This window comes from Nesoenas mayeri, assembly GCF_963082525.1.
Source record: "Nesoenas mayeri genome assembly, chromosome: 30".
Classification (NCBI taxonomy): Eukaryota; Metazoa; Chordata; class Aves; order Columbiformes; family Columbidae; genus Nesoenas; species Nesoenas mayeri.
In genome coordinates, this window is record NC_137564.1 from 178552 (window position 1) to 198096 (window position 19545).

Consider the following 19545-nt stretch of genomic DNA (forward strand, 5'->3'; position numbering starts at 1 on the left):
CAGCCACCAATGGGTGCGGAAGAGGAAGGGCTGTGGCCACCAATGGGTGCGCAGGGGACGGTTCTTGCCGGGACTGGATAAGGCCCGGAAATCCCAGTTGGTGCAGTGCGAGCGGGGCTGAGCGAGATGCGGGGCAAGGATGACGAGTACGACTACTTGTTCAAAGGTGGGTGTCCTGCCCTGGCCCAGCCTGCAGTGAGCTGGGCCCATCTCAGCCCTGGGTGGGTGGTGCTGTCTCCATGCAGCACCCTTGGGTAGAGCTGGATGCTGCAGCTTGTGCAGGACAGACAGTCGCAGTGCTTGTGGGGCGCTGGGCAGAGCGGTAGGGGGTACCGGTGGTGCTGGGGCTGTAGGGTGGAGCTGAAACACTGCCCGCGGTCTGGGGGTTTTCTCACTGCTGGTCTGGGTACTGGTGACTGTTTGTGGCCCTGGTGGTAATTAAAGCAGCTCGTTAGTGCTGTGGGAGGCGTCTGGAGCCCTCGGCGCGGTGCAGCACCCCGGGGTGGCTGGGGCAGGGTGCTGGGGGAGCTGCTCTGTGGGTGCTGTGTCGCTCTCTGGTTCGGGTGCTCCCCCGGCTGGGCTCAGGGCAGCAGTTCTGGGTCCGAGCGAGCAGATTTCCGAGGGGAAAAGCTGATCTGCTCCCAGAGAAGGGGCCGGTTTGTCCTTCCCGGTGCTGGTCACGGTGTGACCCCCCCAGCGTGCGAAGGGGACAGGGCTGCCACCCTGACGGTGCAACGCTGGTTTTCCCGGCTGTAGGAACCCATGGAGTGTCTCGCTCCGAGCTGCCACCCCCTGCACGCCCTGGCTCTCCTGGTGACGGCGGCGCTACCCCTGTGCCGGGTGAAGCCAGGGGACGGTGGCTCTGCCCTTGTCCCGGGTGAAGCCAGGGGACGGTGGCTCTGCCCTTGTCCCGGGTGAAGCCAGGGGACGGCGGCTCTACCCTTGTCCCGGGTGAAGCCAGGGGATGGCGGCTCTGCCCTTGTCCCCGGTGAAGCCAGGGGACGGCGGCGCTACCCCTGTGCCGGGTGAAGCCAGTGGACGGTGGCGCTACCCTTGTCTCGGGTGAAGCCAGGGGACGGTGGCGCTACCCTTGTCCCCGGTGAAGCCAGGGGACGGTGGCGCTGCCCTTGTCCCGGGTGAAGCCAGGGGACGGTGGCACTGCCTTTGTCCCGGGTGAAGCCAGGGGACGGTGGCACTGCCCTTGTCCCCGGTGAAGCCAGGGGACGGTGGCTCTACCCTTGTCCCGGGTGAAGCCAGGGGACGGTGGCGCTACCCTTGTCCCCAGTGAAGCCAGGGGACGGTGGCACTGCCCTTGTCCCCGGTGAAGCCAGGGGACGGTGGCACTGCCCTTGTCCCCGGTGAAGCCAGGGGATGGCGTGGCCATGTCACAACCTCCCGAGCAATAAAAGCCGGGCAGTGAGATCACCCGTTGGCCGCCGTGAGTCAGCGCTGCCGGAAAGGCCCCAAGTGATCCCAGTGATTCCAGCCACTGCCATCCTGCCCGGGGAAATCCTCCTCTCCAGAGCTATTCGGGACCCGACAAGGGGAAACGCCGATGCCTTGGGGTGAGGTGGCTGGGCAGCCATGCGGCTCCGTGGCGGTCGTGGTGCAGGGTCCCCCTGCCGTGCCGTCCCCTCCCTGGGGTCCAGGGCTGAGAGCAGCTCTGCATCCCCTTCCTCAGTCTCCTGGTGGTCTCTGGGGTCCTTAGAACAACCAGAAAGCTCAGTTTTGAGCGCAAGGTGTGCTCACCGCTCCTAAAGTCCAAGGGATATGCGATTTTTAGGGCTTGTGCCGTCTGGGGTTGGACGGCCCTGCTGAGAACAGCTTCTACCCCGAGAAACGGGATGGGCGCTGCTCGACGCGGCCTCATCCTGATTTCCACTGAGGTGAGAGCACCAGCCGCCTTCTCACGTTGCCAGGAATGATGTGGATCGCAGCTGCGCTCCGGGGAAAGCCCCTGGTGCTGCTGGAGGCCTCGGGATTGATGAGAGATGGCTCTTGGCGCTGCTGCCCCATGGACCTTCCCCGGGGGCCGGTGCGGAGCTCCTGGCGCTCCCCTCCCCGCTCTGCGCTGGGTCGTGGGGTGCGGAGGACGTTCCACCAGCGCTCGTGGGGTTGTGCTGCACGTTCAGCGAGGACTGAGCGTGATAAACGCTTTTGTGTGGGGTGGAGGATGCCGCTCGAGCCCTGCGGAGCGTGCGGTGGCCGCGGGGACGCGTGCAGGGTCGCTGTGTGCCTGGTTCCTTTGTCCCTCCCCAGCCTGGTTTCCCAAGGCTTTCCCCTACCAGCCCTTATCTTGCTGGCTGCAGGGGCGACGCAGCGTGACGCGCTCGTGCCTCAGTTTCCCTGCGCTGTACTTAGTGCTGGTTTTTGGCGGGTGGGGCTCTGAGGTGCCAGCGGCGCTGCCCTCCTGTCCCCAGCCCATGGAGGTGCTTTGGTGGTGCCAGTGACGGGACAGGGATGGACGTGGCGGTCGAGCTGGTGGAAGCAACAACTTCCCATTGACTAAACATCAAGCCCAGATCAAAGCGGTGAGACTCGGCTTTAATGAACCCGGCTCATCACCAGCCCGTGTTTTTCTACCCATTCGTGCAGGGTAGTCCAGCCTGCCATGGTCCTCTTGGGCCTTCATGTAGCATCTGGTGACTTTGGGTGCTGCTTGGAGGAGCCACCCTTCCCTCCCTTGGTGGCCAGCGAGGCTTTGGTGCCTTTTGGCTACTGTTGGTGGCCCCAGGGAGCTGCTCCGCATGCTACCAGGCTCCACGGAGCAACACTATGTGCTGCCTGCCCTGCGACAGGGGTTTGGATGACCAAGGCAAGGCAGCCGAGTTCCTATGAGCTGGAGCTGATGGGGAAGGACATGGAGCAACCTCCTTGGAGGACGGTGGCTGCTGAGCCTTCAACGAGCGCAGATGCGTCTTGCTGTGTATCCATGGGGTGTTTTGCAGCCCTGAGGATGAGTGTGGCCGTGCGGCACAGCCGGTGGCCCCTCGATCGGTGTTGCTGCTCCGGCTTTGTCCCCAGCGCGGTCGCTGCGTGGTTGGGGTCTCAGTACTGCTGTCGGCAGATGCCGGGAGGGAGAAGTGCCCCCCAAGCTTGGTTCCAAGGGGGTGGGTCAAGTGACGTTCGAGTGCACCCAGAGAACGAACAGAATCGGCAGCGAGGGGAATTAAACAAACAAAAGGAAATCAGAACCTGTTGAGTCATAAACTCAACAAACTTGATAGGGGAGCTGCGTGATAAAAGCTCCCCGGAGCCTGTTCCACCAGATTTCACAGGAACCAGCCAGGTGTGGGACAAGCAGAAAGTGCGTTTTGCTGATCCACACCCAGCGATTTCCCCACTCACGCTCAGGGCTGGACAACAGCAGTAGATGAGGATGCTGCTTCCTTTTCGCCGGGGTCTTTCAGTCCTCTCGTGTGCCCCTAGGGCTGGAAATAGGAGCCCCGTTCTGCTTGGCCCCTCTGGCCGGGCTGTTTCACAGCTCCTGGCTCTGGTTTTCTGCCTGTTTGGGTATGTAGGTGCATACGGCACCTTCCTATCGCCGATGCTGGGACAGAAACCTGCGGAACGTTCCAGACAGGGGTTTATTGAGGGGTATCTAGAGGCGGCTGCTGTGCCGTGGGGGTGAACGGGGGCTGCTGGTCCTGCTCCCTGAGTGCACTTTGCCATCGCAGCCCCTCACCCAGCAAGCAGAGGTGGGTTTGGTTGGGGACACAGCTGGGGACCCCCCACCCTTCCCGAGTTGGGCAGCGGCTTTGCCGGGTTGGTCGGCGTTTCCGGATGCAAATGCCTCTGCTGGGTGTCCCGGGGGGGCTGACACTGTGCTTGTGTCCCCCCAGTTGTGCTCATCGGGGACTCTGGGGTGGGGAAGAGCAACCTGCTCTCCCGCTTCACCCGCAACGAGTTCAACCTGGAGAGCAAGAGCACCATCGGGGTGGAGTTTGCCACGAGGAGCATCCAGGTGGACAACAAGACGGTGAAGGCTCAGATCTGGGACACGGCCGGGCAGGAGCGGTACCGCGCCATCACCTCGGCGTGAGTTCCCTTGCCCCCCGCACGCCCCACTCAGCGGGGGCCGCGCTGTGACCGTGTCCCTTGCTGTCCCCAGCTACTACCGGGGGGCGGTGGGAGCTCTGCTGGTCTACGACATCGCCAAGTACCTGACGTACGAGAACGTCGAGCGCTGGCTGAAGGAGCTGCAGGACCACGCGGACGCCAACATCGTCATCATGCTGGTGGGCAACAAGAGCGACCTGCGGCACCTGCGGGCCGTGCCCACCGACGAGGCCCGGAGCTTCGCAGGTATGTGCCCCGTGCTGTCCCACCTCGAGGGACACGCAGCTGGTGGCACCTGCCTGAGCTCGCCCTGTCCTTGCAGAGAAGAACGGTTTGTCCTTCCTGGAGACGTCCGCTCTGGACTCCACCAACGTGGAGACGGCTTTCCACAACATCCTCTCGGGTAAGGGGCAACCAGGAATAAGGGGGATGGAGGTGGGTTTGGGCGCTGTGTCTTCCCAGAGCCCCATTGAGGACCGTGGTTGTTCATTCTGGGGTGAAATTCCGCTACCCTGGATGGGGCGGTGTTGGCATTTGCACCCCTTGAGATGTATGTTCTGGGAGGGGGCAGCTCCTCCACCTAAATATACATTAAGTCGTGGTCAATGGGGCAGAGTCCGGTTGGGGCCTTTATCCAGTGCAGTGACTCAGAGGGCAGTGCTGGGGCTGTATTATTCAATATATTCATCAATGACTTGGATGAGGGAATAGAGTGACTGTCAGCGAGTTTGCTGGTGACACCGAGCTGGGAGGAGTGGGTGACACTGGAAGCTGTGCTGCCATCAGAGACCTGGACAGGCTGGAGAGCTGGGCGGGGAGAAATGTGATGAAATAGAACAAGGGCAAGTGTAGAGTCTTGAATGTGGGCAGAACAAGCTCAGGTTCCAGTGTAAGTTGGGAATGAGCTGTTGGAGCAGTGAAAAGGGAGCTGGGGGTCCTGGGGACAGCAGGGTGACCATGAGCCAGCACTGGGCCCTTGTGGCCAGGAAGCCAATGGGACCTGGGAGGGGTTAGAAGGGGGTGGTCAGTAGGTCAGAGAGGTTCTCCTGCCCCTCTGCTCTGCCCTGGGGAGACCACACCTGGAATCTTGTGTCCAGTTGTGGCCCCTCAGCTCCAGCAGGACAGGGAACTGCTGCAGAGAGTCCAGCGCAGCCACCAAGATGCTGGAGGGAGTGGAGCATCTCCCGTGTGAGGAAAGGCTGAGGGAGCTGGGGCTCTGGAGCTGGACAAGAGGAGCCTGAGGGGGGACTCATTGCTGGGGATCAAGATGGCAAGGGGCAGTGTCAGGAGGATGGAGCCAGGCTCTGCTGGCGACAACCAGGGACAGGACAAGGGGCAATGGGTGCAAACTGCAACACAGGAGGTTCCGCTGGCAGATGAGAAGCAACTTGTTGGGGTGAGGGTGGCAGAGCCTGGCCCAGGCTGCCCAGGGAGGGTGTGGAGTCTCCTTCTGTGCAGACATTCCAACCCGCCTGGACACCTTCCTGTGTAACCTCAGCTGGGTGTTCCTGCTCCAGGGGGGTTGCACTGGATGAGCTTTCCAGGGCCCTTCAATCCCGAGCATTCTATGATTTAAATGTATATTTTTCCTCTGTTCTCTCTCTGCTGGCAGAGATCTACCGCATCGTGTCGCAGAGGCAAATGACTGGGCAGCCGGAGTCGGAGTTCGGCCCTGCCACCACCATCGAGCCCATCCGGGTGCTGCCCACGCAGCAGGAGGGCCGGCAGGCGCCGTGCTGCCAGAACATCTGATCCAGGCTGCCCCTGCCCCGGCCATCACGTCCCTCACCCTCTGTGTCTGCTCACCGCAGACTGTTGGCTGGTGGCTGCCGGGGCACGGCTGCTCTTGGGTGCCGGTGTGCTGCTGTGTTTATGTAGGACCTACGCAAACTGAGTGGGGGGGGTGAAGCATCAGGACCTCACCCCATGGTTGGGACATGCCCTCCCCTCATGTCATTGCCTCCTTTAGCCCCGAAGGCGCGGTCACGGGGTGACTCGGGTGGCACTGAGCAAACCCAAGCATCCTCACTCCCTTGTTTGGTGTGGCATTCCAGCGGCACCCCTGGGTGCAGCTCGTGGGTGGGGTGGGGGCACAGGCTGCACCCTTCTCTGGTGAAGCGAGCAGCAGCACAATGGGTGCACCCAGCCCTGCCCCTTCACCACAAGGGCTGGGTGCACCTCTGGGTGCTGGGGGGGCCCCCCAGGGTGGGTTCTGGGGGTCACTCCCTCCTTGCCCCTGGAAGGACCCACTTTTCATGCCATGAGCCCCCACAGAGGGAAAAGCTGCACGGGGGCTGGAGCAGGGACCAGGGGTTGTGTCCTTTGGGGGGGCGACAAGGGAGTCCCATGGGTGGCGTATGGTGGGTGCTTGGTCCTTGTTGCGTGGTGGCCGGTGCTGGAGCCGCCCTGTCCTGACTTGCACCCACTCCGCTCTGGTCTGTGTCACTCGAGGCTGGTGACAGCGTGGGGACACGGCTGCCGCTAGATGGAGTGGCTGCTGCACCCACGGGGTGACAGCGGCCCCGTCCCCTGCCTGGGGACAGCGGGTGCTTCCCGGGGGGGACATCACGCAGGATACTGGGACAGACTGGGCTGAGCACCGGGCCACTCTCAGGGTGACTGGCAGGTGTCAATCAAGATGGGTGCAGGTGCTGTGCTGGCCTTCCTGGGAGAGCCTGGCCCTCCCCATTCCCTCCAGTGCTGGGAGCGTGTCCCCCATTGCAGGATGGGGTTTGGGGGGTCTGTGTCTCTCCACGGCCACCCCCATTCACCCCATCTCGCTGGGCTGTGCCGGCAGGATCTGTGGGTCTGGCCGTGGGGCATCTGACCGTGTGTGCTGGTTTGACTGAAAACGGGTTAATTCTCCTCATGCAGTTACAAACCTTTATTTTCCGTAGCTCGTTATTTGGACTTAGTTTGAGAACAAGAGACACCAGCCCAGCACAGTTAATGTGTTTAATTGCTCTGCTCTGAGAGCCAAGGACACTCTGAGCTCTGCCCACAGGGGGGAGGCAGCGAGGAAGGGGATGGACGGACAGAGCTGGACTGACACCCACACTGAGCAACCAGAGTGTTCCAGCCCATTATTGTCATGCTCCAGATATAAGGAGAGTTGAGTCTTCTGCTTGTTTTCTTGGCCGCTTTCTCTTGCACGTGTTGGTTTTATTCCTTCGCTCTTTTGGTGCAGCTGGGGGAGGTTTTGGTGTGGGATTTTTCTGCCTCATTCCCTCTTTTCTCTCTCTGGGATGGGCTGTGGGACCAGGTGCCGTTTCCTGGGACTGGCTGCTCAGCGTGTTCATGAGGAATTGCCTCGACTACCTTTTATTTCTATTATATATATATATATATATATATTTACTAGTAGTGTATTAGTATTTTGTTATTTTATTAAACTGTGTTTATCTCCATCCAAGTTTCTCCCTTCCCTGTCGATTCTCTCCCCTATTTAAGGGTTGGGGAGTGGGTGAGCGAGTGGCTGCGTGGTTGTGTTGCTAGCTCAGGTTAACCCATAACATCATGGTTAGAGGTTGTCCCCAGGCGTGTGACAGTTCCAAACAGCCTGTGCCCAGCGCCGTGCAGACCCGCGGAGAGCGGCCACCCCCTCCCGCACCATCTGCCCGCACCGAGACGTGGCGCCAAGAGGTGATGTCAGCCCGTCGGGGGTGCCGAGGGGGTGGGGATTAAGGATGCTGCCCCCAGCCCTGCAAAGGGACGCGTTGAACCAAGTGACCTTTGGGGCTCGTGGCCAATAGATCACAGAACCCCAAAATGTGAGGGGTTGGAGGGCCCTGGAAAGCTCATCCAGTGCAACCCCCCCGGAGCAGGAACACCCAGCTGAGGTTACACAGGAAGGTGTCCAGGCGGGTTGGAATGTCTGCACAGAAGGAGACTCCACACCCTCCCTGGGCAGCCTGGGCCAGGCTCTGCCACCCTCACCCCAACAAGTTGCTTCTCAGCTTCCAGTGGAACCTCCTGTGTTGCAGTTTGCACCCATTGCCCCTTGTCCTGTCCCTGGTTGTCACCAGCAGAGCCTGGCTCCATCCTCCTGACACTGCCCCTTGCCATCTTGAGCCCCAGCAATGAGTCCCCCCTCAGGCTCCTCTTGTCCAGCTCCAGAGCCCCAGCTCCCTCAGCCTTTCCTCACATGGGAGATGCTCCACTCCATCATCTTCGTGTCTCAGATTTGCCATCCCACCACGCACTGACGTGGACACATGGGGTGACGAGCTCATTTAGGCTCACGGAGACACTTTCAGCTCAGTTTTGTTCCAGGTTTTCCCCCTTTTAAGGGATTTCCGCTGGAATGAAGCAGCGGGAAGGGTGAAACGCGGCCGAGGTCGCACACGAGGCTCAGGGACTGGCAGGACCGGGAGCATCAGCAGCTGCAGGGGAGCTGCCAGTCCTGCCAATTAAGTTCCTTCGCTTTAATTAACCCTTAATTAACCCTCAGAAGTGTTCTCAAAGGCACGAGACACTCATGACGGTACCAAGTTATGGTCCCCATCCCAACTACTGCTCCTGGCAGCCCTACAGCATGGACAGAAACCAAGAGCACACACCAAGTTTCTTAAGTAATAATACTTTAATAAAATTAAGTTCTTAATGTAATTTAGCACATTTAATACATTAACCCTTTCCCTTCTTTGTTTTCTACAAGTTGTGCAACATCATTATTTTAATTTTTTATTTTATTTTAACTTTTTTTTCCTTCTCCCCTTATACTATATGCCTCAAAACTCAGACAACGAGCCTAACTCTACTTCTATGTTCGGTTATATCTCTCTCTCTCAGGCCTTTATTTTGTGTTTTTGCGTAACGCCGGAGAGACGAAAATACCTGGATGGAACGTTGTGATCAGTTTCCAATAGTAACAATCCCGACTACAGGTTTCCTATGACGTTAAAAGCAAAATAAGAAAGCCAACACAACGTAATAGGGGATGGAGTTGAAACGGAGGGGCCACACAGTCGGGCTACAGCGGGCAACTCTGTGGCTACGGCTCAGCACGAGCTTGGCGGTACCGTGGAGCAGGACCGTGGGACGGCGCCGGGAAAGCGGATACACGCGAACTTGAGCGGTTCCGAGCCACGACGAGAGCGAACGCAACGCCGGTCAAGCCAAAGTCGTGAAGGGCGGCGCGGGGGATGTATCACCCGCATCCATGGGCTGCGGTGGGTTGGGCTTTGCTTGAGCTCACTTCTTAAAGCCCAGCGGTATAAGCGGAGCCTGGATTTGAACCTGCGGCCCCGAAGGCTCTGATGGTGCAGCCATGGGGGGTTCACAGCCCAGCGGACCCACTGCTTTGGGATCCACTCGCTCCCCGCATCCCACCGCCTTTCACGTTTGCTTCACGCTGCTTTGAACTCAGGAGTGAATCCTCAGTTGCAAAACAGGATCTAGCTCCTGATTTGGATTTTCTTAGTTATCTCGACCGGGATTTGTAAGGGAAAATGTTTCCCAGCCAGCCTGTGACCGCGTCTCTGTGTCCCAGCTTTGGGAGCAGAGACATGATCTCCGAGGCCGCCGAGCGCTGCGCTCTCTCGTCATTCTCTTTCTCTGCAAGTTACTTCAAAAGCATCATTGCAAACCTGAAAGCACGTTCTACCATCAGCCGCCTGGTAAACCGGTGCCACCGCGACTTCATTATTTATCCTGCGGTGGAACAACTCCAGATTTGACATTTTACGGGGGGTGACTTCCAATCGGCTCCATTAGCAGCCCTGAAGTGATGCTGGAGTGTAGCTTGAAACGGCTTCGGATTCCAGCAGAGTAACCCCAATGAAACGGGGAGTTCCACGGGAGGACCTGCCCGACCTGAAATCACCCCAGCACCAATTATGGCTGAATTTTCCATCGAACTGACAGCAGAACGTGCATTCGGGTTTTTATAGTATGTGAAAATGCACAATGAAATACAGAGATTGCTCCCTAACATCCTAGAAAGGTTATTGGAAGAATCAGCCCATCCCGGCTCTGCTCCGGTGCCGACAGAGCCAGGATGGGACCCCACTATTAATACACAAGTTACTATAAAGTGCATCCACTTTCCAGTCCAGGGCATCACCGTACGACGTCAATCACTGACTCTTCAAGTATCGAAACGAAAGAAATGAGGTAAAACAAAACAAATGAAAGAGCAAACAGGCTGCCTCGCCGCCCCTGCGAGGAAGGACCAGGCGCTTGATTCCACCGAGCACGAACCCCTCCGAAAGCGCGGGAGACATCGTGCCCTGCTTCCCGAAACCTGAGGAGGGTCCCGTGATCGCTGATTCACAGTGCTAAACGCAGAAACCCAATGAGAACTGTCTTTGCTTCCTGTCCTAACCTATTGCATGGCTTTGCTGAAGGAATGCTGGTAAGCGGCTGCTCCGTCCCACCCCGGCAGCGGGTGCGTGGGTTGCGGGACAAGAGGCAACCGCTGTGTTTCTCAAAGGCTTTGGGATCTTTGTGGATGCTCCTGAGCTACAGGACATCGCTGGGTTTGCTACGGATAGGATAGGAGCCCCCCCGATAATGAACGGAGTCGACGCTAGGTCGAGTTATACCACGTAAACAGCGATTTTGGTGCGGTGAAAAGCAGTCACCAACGCTCCGGAGGAAAGTGCTGGCCCGGCTCTGAAATGTACGGAGCAGATGAACCAGCCGGTCGGGGCCATGAGGCAGATCCTGCCCCAAACGGCCCGGCGTGGATCTGCCGGCAGCGGCGAAGCGGAACGGACCCGCCGTCCAGCGCCGGCACCGCGCCGAACAGCCTCTTCCTTTGCTTTCGCTGACGAAAACGGGTGCTCAAGCATCCCCAGCCCCGGGGAAGGGCCCTGTGGCCTCAGGGCTCGACCTGGCGATGGAGCCTGCCGAAAAACGGGTGCTCAAGTGTCCCCATCCCCGGGGTGGCTGTGGGAAGGGCCCTGTGGCCTTAGAGCTCAACCCGGTGATGGAGCCTGCACAAAAATGGGTGCTCAAGCATCCCCATCCCTGGGGAAGGGCCCTGTGGCCTCAGGGCTCAATCCGGTGATGGAGCCTGCCGAAAAACGGGTGCTCAAGCGTCCCCACCCCCGGGATGGCTGCGAGAAGGGCCCTGTGGCCTCAGGGCTCGACCCGGCGATGGAGCCTGCCGAAAAACAGGTGCTCAAGCATCCCCTCCCCGGGGTTGCTGCAGGAAGGGCCCTGTGGCCTCAGGGCTCAACCCGGCGATGGAGCCTGCACAAAAATGGGTGCTCGAGCATCCCCATCCCCAGGGAAGGGCCCTGTGGCCTCAGGGCTCGACCCAGCGATGGAGCCTGCCGAAAAACAGGTGCTCAAGTGTCCCCATCCCCGGGGTGGCTGCGGGAAGGGCCCTGTGGCCTCAGGGCTCGACCTGGCAATGGAGCCTGGCGAAAAACAGGTGCTCAAGCATCCCCATCCCCGTGATGGCTGCGGGAAGGGCCCTGTGGTCTCAGGGCTCAAGCCGGCAATGGAGTCTGCTGAAAAAGGGGTGCTCAAGCATCCCCATCCCCGGGGAAGGGCCCTGTGGCCTCAGGGCTCGACCCGGCGATGGAGCCTGCCAAAAAACGGGTGCTCAAGCATCCCCACCCCTGGGATGGCTGCGGGAAGGGCCCTGTGGCCTCAGGGCTTGACCCGCCAATGGAGCCTGCCGAAAAACGGGTGCTCAAGCATCCCCATCCCCGGGGAAGGGCCCTGTGGCCTCAGGGCTCAACCCGGCGATGGAGCCTGAGCGCAACAAACCCACCCAACAAGCCAAAATGTGGCATCTTCAAAGATGCCGGTTGCTGAACGAACCCATCCCACGGCGCGCATCGTTTCCTGGGTGCGGCGGCGCTTCCTCACCGGGTTTAGATATAACCAAATAAAAAGGTATTAAAAAGAAAACCAAGTAAAAAGGGAACAAAGCAACCCTAATGCGCGGTGTGTCCTGCCCAGCTCGAGGGCAGAAAGCCCAACGCACGGCCCCGCGCCGTCGCACCAGCACCTCGCTGCCCTCGGGCTCTGTCCGTCATGATAGAGGGGACTTCATCCAATTGTCCTTTCCCACCCGGGTGTTGTCCCATCGCCGGGAGCCGCCGACACCTTCGGTGCTCGGAAAACACCATAAACAGCACAAAAGAAGCGACGGCGACTTCGAACGCTGCTTGTTGTTCAATTTCGCGCTCCAGGCCCGAGGCTGGAGGTCGGAATAAGGCAAAAATAACAGCCTAAAACTGGGTTTTGTTCGGTGAGTAGCCAAATCTTTATATTTGTATTAAAAAAACATAAAACCCCGAACTTATCTTGTTAAAAAAATACATATTATTAGATCCCTTTTTGTTTTTTTTCCCCTCTATAAAAATAACTTCAGGACTTTGACGGAAGGTACCGGTCGGGGGGGTGTTATTTTTGTTAGGCTTTCGGTCGTTTATTTGTTTGCTTCAGAAAAATAGCACCAAAAAAGATGGAATTTGTGGGGAAGTTCAAAATGATCTCGTTTACAAGCTTATTTTACATTCTGCTCTGTCTGGGATCACTCGGATCTACTATAGATTAAACAATATGGATAGCATCTACTATTTGAGCTAGTTAATTTCATTTTCATCTTTACTCTAGGATTATATGAAATAAATTTGAACGTTTATTATTATTATTATTATTATTATTAACTTTTTCTTAATACCCATTAACTCAAACTTTTTGTTTCTTCTCCTTTTTGGTTAAAAACAAACAAACAAACAACAAAAATGTATTGTTTTAAAATGCTTCTTGGAAAGGCAACAGAGCAGAAGCATCTTCCAGCTGCTTTGGAAGGGGAGCGGGACAAGGGCTGGTTGTGATGGGCGCCGGAGCCCCCGGGCGCTCGATGCTGCTCAACCCGCCTGGAAAGCGGCTTCTTGGGCCAACGCAAAACACTTGGGGGACGTGGTTAAACTAAGCTTAAGTGCTTTCCTGGATTAAAGCCTCACGGGGACACTCCAGGGTTGTCCCCACACGCATATGTGGCCACAGGGGGATAGAAACGGGGATGTTTCCCCAGCTGGGACGGAGGGACGTTGGCTCTGCATGTGTTGTTCTGTCCCTCGGCCGCTCGCTCGGGTCCCCAAAGGCGCAGTGGGACACGGGTCCTGTGCAAGCTCCCGAAGGATAACGGGGGGGTGTTTGGACACCGGGATGTGTTTGGACACTGGGATGAATCCTCCCGTCCCCGCAGCCTGCTCGGCTACACACAGAACGGGCGGCAAAGCCGAGGGCGGCGATGGATGGCGATGGATGGCGATGGCCGGCAGAGCGGCCAAGCCAGCACGCTGCGCCCGGGGAGGGCCGAGCTGGGAAACCCTCTCTCTTGGGACAAAAGCGGCTTTATTGGGGCGCTCTGCAATATCGGGGCGCTCTGCAATCCTGCTGCGAATGGGACCGACGGCACAACTGCCCGGGATGCGACGGGGCCTGGCGGGAAGGCCAGAGGAGGGCTGAGCGCCGGGGCTGAGCGCCCGGCCGCCCGCGCTCCCCATACAACCCGCAGTGACGGCCGATGCGCGTCCCCCGTGCCCCCCGGGGACACTGTGGGACAGGGTGACGCTGCCCCAAGGCCCAGCCCGGCCTGGGGGGGGGTCACACACCCCAAAAACCACCCCAGACATGGGCCATGGCAACAGGGATTCGCAAACAGGACGGGGGCTTCGAATTGACGCGCGGCCTTTGATTCATAGTGGTTCTTTTCTTCTCTGTTTTTTCGTTACCATTTTGCTTATTTTTTTTTTAATTAATTTTTCATTTTATTTCTTTAAATACATCCAACTGTGTTAATTTCTTCTTTCTGGAAAGGGCTATCTGCACCATAACTATCACCTTTTACATACACACACGCACACACGAGAAAGGAAACATATATTAAAAACACTTTTTAAGCAATACTCTGGATACAAATGTATTTTTTAACCTACATATATTCTAAACCTTCTAAACTTTTAAGGATCACTTTATCATAAAATAAAATATCCTTTTTTCTTATAATAAATTACCTAATAAAAAGTATTTTTATTAGCCCAGTTCCTTGCTACATTTACATGTAATAAATGCATTTATTAAAATAGAATATTAAATTATAAAGAAATGTTCTAATTTTAAAATCTTCAGTCTTTTTTTTTCCCTCCTCTCTCTCTCTTTAAAAAACACCAGTAAATGCGACAAAATAAACCCTTCAAACACCAAAGGAACAGGTTGAAGCGTTTGGATTCCAGAGGTTCACAATATTAACAGTCTGAGCCTTGTATGTATGGAGATTCTTTTTAAGAAAGAAAGAAAAGAGAAAAAAACAATAGATATCCCTCCAGCTGAAAAATACTTTTGCAAATGGGAGCTAGGACAAGATATTTTTCATAGTATCTCCTCATTAAATATAAATCCAATTTTGGTTCTTTTCGTTATGTATTATAATACATACTATTCTCTATATAATTTATGAGGATGACATCACAGCATGATATTACTTCATCCCTCCGTTTCCCTTCGTTAGGTATTGTCACCCTCTCCCCCGCATCGTCCCTTCTCCGCGAGTCCCTGTCCCCCCCCCATTTTGCAAGAACCAGCCCAAGACACAGCGGGTTTGGGGGACACCCCAAAACCGTCCCCCCGACCCCGGTCACATCTCCCCATTCCCCTGTCACAAGAAAAGCTCACAGGATGAGTCCCAAATTCAGCCCCCCGCTCCTCACGTCCCAATTGGCTGCGGTTTGGCAAAGCCGGTGTGTTAAACCCCGGCGACGAGCCGAACCGGGGTGGCTGGTACCACATCTGCAAGATGCGCTCCAACCATCCATCCATCCCACTGTCCCCAGGTCTGATCCTGTCCAAACCAACGCTCAGCACCTTCCATCGCAGCCGCGCTCCAAAGCGAGCGCTGCGGGACCCGTTCCCCGTCCCACAGGTGTGCCACTGCGCTCATGGAATCACCCGCCGCAGGATGAGTGCCCGGGGGACACAGGCATCGGCATCGCCCCGGCACAGCTGGGTCCTCACCCCGGCTCCACCAGCCCCTTTGGGGGATGGAAACGCTCAAGGATGATGCACAGAACCAGTAGCACCCGCCAGACCCCGTCCTGCGCGCACCCATGTTGTGGGTGCTGACTTGCCGCGTGGCGATGCAACATCGCCAGTCCACCCAATGGTTCTGTGGACCGACTCTTAGAGCGATGCAACATCGCGAGCCCACCCAATGGCTCTTTGGACCGACTCTTAGAGCGATGGAACATCACGAGCTCACCCAATGGCTCTTTGGACCGACTCTTAGAGCGATGGAACATCATGAGCCCACCCAATGGCTCTTTGGACTGACTCTTAGAGCGATGGAACATCACGAGACCACCCAATGGCTCTTTGGATCAACTCTTAGAACGATGCAACATCACGAGCCCACCGAATAGTTCTTCAAACCAACTCTTAGAGTGATGCAACATCATGAGCCCACCCAATGGCTCTTTGGACCGACTCTTAGAGCGATGCAACATCACGAGCCCACCAAAAGGTTCTTCAAAACGACTCATACAGCGATGCAACATTGTGAGCCCACTGAATGGTTCTGTGGACCGACTCGTACAGTGATACAACACCATGAGCCCACCCAATGGCTCTTAGGACCGACTCTTAGAGCAATGCGACATGTCAAGTCCACCGAATGGTTCTTAGGACCGACTCTTAGAGCGATGCAACATCATGAGTCCACCCAATGGCTCTTAGGACCAACTCTTAGAGCGATGCAACATCTCGAGTCCACCGAATGGTTCTGTGGACCAACTCGTACAGCGATACAACATCACAAGCCCACCCCATGGTTCTGTGGACCGACTCTTAGAGGGATGCAACATCATGAGTCCACCAAATGGTTCTTCAAACTGACTCTTAGAGCGATGCAACATCACGAGTCCACTGAATGGTTCTTAGGACCAACTCATACAGCGATGCAACATCTTGAGTCCACCGAATGGCTCTTAGGATCAACTCGTACAGCGATGCAACATCACGACTCCACCGAATGGTTCTTCAAACCAACTCTTAGAGCGATGCGACATCGCGAGCCCACCCAATGGCTCTTAGGACCGACTTAGAGCGATGCGACATCATGAGTCCAACGAACGGCTCTTAGGACCGACTCTTACAGCCCCCGGTTGACTCGCAGGACGGAGGTCCTGAGGACCAGGCCCCCTAACAAGGGTTTTGCTGCTCCTAAACCAGCGGAATGGAGATGGGTTGGGTCCCGGCACCGCTCGCCTCCCCGGGCGCAAGCGGGGTGCCCCGAATCAACTAAGCACGCGGAATGGGGGGGCCCAGAGGGCCGCTCAGGGCAGGGTTTAGCCCAGCTGGTTTACACTCCTGTCACAAAGTGGGGGTCACCAAAGGGACCCCCCTTGCGGAGAAGGGCAGGGTGCAGGGAGGAGGGCTCTGTCTTTAGTTACCATTATTGCTGGTGAATTCGACCAACAAGCCATTTATTTTAGTCACCTATCAAGGAAGATACAAGTCAGAGCAAATAGTTAAGGTCATGGGCATTTTTCTCGTTTTTTGTTTTTATTTTTTTTCTTCTTTTTGTTTTTTTTTTCCTCAAGATTTTTATATATATACATATATTTAAAAAGAGAAAGAATAAAATAATCATAATCATTCGAAAACAAAAATGACGCAAATTTGTTGGTTAAGCCCCGCAACCGGGCTCCCCTCGGATGCTCACAGGCAAGGCCCCTCTCTCTGGGTGCCCCCCATGGATGGGGGGCCGAGCCCCCCACGCAGCCCCCCAGGTCAGAGGTAGCTCTCAGTGCGTTTACAGCGCCTGCTTTTCATTCTGCCAAAGCTGCTACATCAAAATATGGACTCGGTGGGGGTAGAGGGGGAAAAGGAGAAACCAAAATAAAACCGGGGCCGAAATACTTCTATTCATTTTCAACTAAAACTGCTACATCAAGCTTTCTTTTATATATATGTATATGTATATATATATGTATATATATATATATATATAAAGGTTATTGGAACTGAAGGTTTTATTAAAGGCCAACTTGGAGACTTGAGTAGGAACATCAGACCTGCCGCTGGCTGGACAGACGGACAGACCCCCCTGGTTCCCACCAGCAAACATGGATGTTTGTTTGGGTCGTGATTCCTTTTTTTTTTTGTCGTCGTTTCTTTTTTTCCTCTTCTTTTTTTTTTTTTTTGTGTTTTTTTTTTCCTATTTTTTATTCTTTAAAAAGAAAGGTTTTCTATCCTTTTGCGTTTCCTCTTAACATTTTCAGCATGCAGGAGGCTTTTACATCGCTCGTTAAGGCGAGGGAGGGAACCAAAGGAGCAGATAAGAGCCCCCCTCACCTTCTCCCTCCGCGCTCCCCGGGGTCGGCGCTACAACAGGTCCACCCCAACCCCAGGTCCCCAACATGGGTGTCTCCTTCCCCCCTCCCCGCTCCCCCCCACCTCTTCACAAACCTGGCATCAAATAAAGACATATTGATCAAAAACTTGCTCACATTACCACGAACAGACTTCACTCAGCCAAGAACGACTAGTCACTCAACTAACATATCGGCCCCCGGGGGACTCAGCCAAAAGGGAAGCGTTTTGCCATTGTGGTTTCCAGCTAAATCCCCCCCACCCCGTTACCAACACGAACGTTTCCAAATGCCCCTCTGAAGGGTGGTTGCATCCCCCCAACCGCCCACCCCCGCAACGCAGCTCTTGCCCCTCATTTTGCACGTGGAACGGTTCAAATACAGCCCTGGGGACACGGCGGAGGCGGCGGCGGGAGGGGAGGGGTGGAATTGTCCCCCCTCTCCCTTCCATGTCGTTTACCGGGACCAAACCCAAGCCAGAATTTGAAAGAGAACTGGGCCAGTTTACCAAAGGATGTAGCCAGAGCCACCCGGGGCTCCGGAGCCTTCACTGAGGCTTCACGGGGGGACGGCTCTCAGGTCTGCGCCCCTGGGGGGCTGTGGGAACACCCCCAAACCCCCATGTCACCCCGCGGCTCCCACCCGCACCGGCGGCTCCAACATCGCACCCCACCAGGGCCGGGAGAACCAGAGCGAGGAGAACCACACGTTCTTAAACCTTTGGGGAGGAGGCGACTACAAAGGAGGCGACCACAAATTCAACCCCAGTGTCCCTTTAGCGCAGCGGTTTTGCACCCACCAGACCCTCCGCACGCCGCCCACCCCTAAATCTACCTCTTGCCCCTATTTTACCATTGATGCGAAAGCGGTGGAGGCGCATCATTCACACCCCTCCACCCCATATCTGCAGATGGAAAGTGGATCTTTATCCGTATCCCGGAGCGGCCGGTAAGCGAGGACGGCTCGAGCGGACCAGCGGCAGCAAACCGAGAAGAGGGGGATGTTCCCAAGAACATCATTACGATGAAAAGAAAGTCTCCTGTAACTGAAGGGAAAAAATAAAGCAAATCTCAAGCCATTTTTCTTCTTTTTTTGCTGTAGAACTGTCTCTGCCAAGTTGTGCAACTTGTTGGTTCAGCTCTAAATCAGGGTCTGGGATGTGTGAGAAGTTGAGGGGTAGGAGATGGGGCAGTGGCGGTGAGAAAATTATATATATATAATTTTACATACACACACATATATATATATAGGTGCTTGATGAGTTAAGTGCCTATATATATATACACATCTATTTATAGATAGGTATACTGGTAGATTAATCCAACACATCTTGACCATTTTGGCATCCAGAGACTGGCGGAACAAACCTGACGATGTGGAGATGCTGCCGTACAAGCCAGATTTGAAGCCCATCCTCACCCACCTCCCAATGCTTTCCAAAGTATCTGATTTAACAAAACCAGGAGTCTTGAAATGCTTAAAGGATGTTCAACAAGGCAATTTGTTTCCATTCTGAAAAAAATATAATATATAAAAGCGGCCAACCTCAGGAAGATCCAAGTAAAGGACAGCGGAAGAGGTTTTGGTCCATAAAGAAATACTTTTCCTTCTTTTTTTTCCCCCCGCTCGGTTTTGGGTAACAAAAGTTTTGGTCCAGTTTAAAAACGCCGACAACAAAATTATATCTATAAACTCGGGTTTGTTTTTGCATTCTGTTGGGATGCACGTTGGTTTCGTACGGGCTCGTCGCCTCTATTGCATGATCGTCTCTCTTAGGTTTTGGTGCGATAATATATCTTTGAAGAAAAGAAAAGCACAAGGTTATGTGTGTGTGTGAATATGCACGTTGTGTGTAGCTGCAGCTGGTATCGCTTGGAATAAAGGATGAAACTACGGAAACGTGGACGTCGACGCACTCCCCGCATGGATGGGAACGTTTGAAATACCCTGTTAGTGACTCCTGATTGAGCTGATGAACAAATCCCTGCTCGGATAAGGAAATAAAGAACAAAGTCCCAGACTCCACGGTGGCTCAGAATAAGAAAAGTTCTTTAGCTGCTGTGGTTATTTGTTTGTTTGTTTAAATCTTTGAGGTAATACAGTTGTGCCCTCGTTCTAACACGTTCCCAGAGGTCGATGGTTTCTTTTT

General features: G+C 55.4%; 1 protein-coding gene across 1 annotated transcript; it reads left to right on the plus strand.

Annotated features, from left to right (window-relative positions):
- Nucleotides 1-126: 126 nt before the first annotated feature.
- On the plus strand, nt 127-5811 carry LOC308050842 (ras-related protein Rab-11A-like; the record flags this gene model as incomplete). The annotated part of the gene is made up of 5 exons (XM_080361046.1): nt 127-166; nt 3843-4038; nt 4112-4305; nt 4382-4462; nt 5672-5811. 5 exons carry the CDS (start codon nt 127-129, stop codon nt 5809-5811), a joined length of 651 nt encoding a protein of 216 aa, XP_080217172.1.
- Between the last annotated feature and the right edge of the window lie 13734 nt (nt 5812-19545).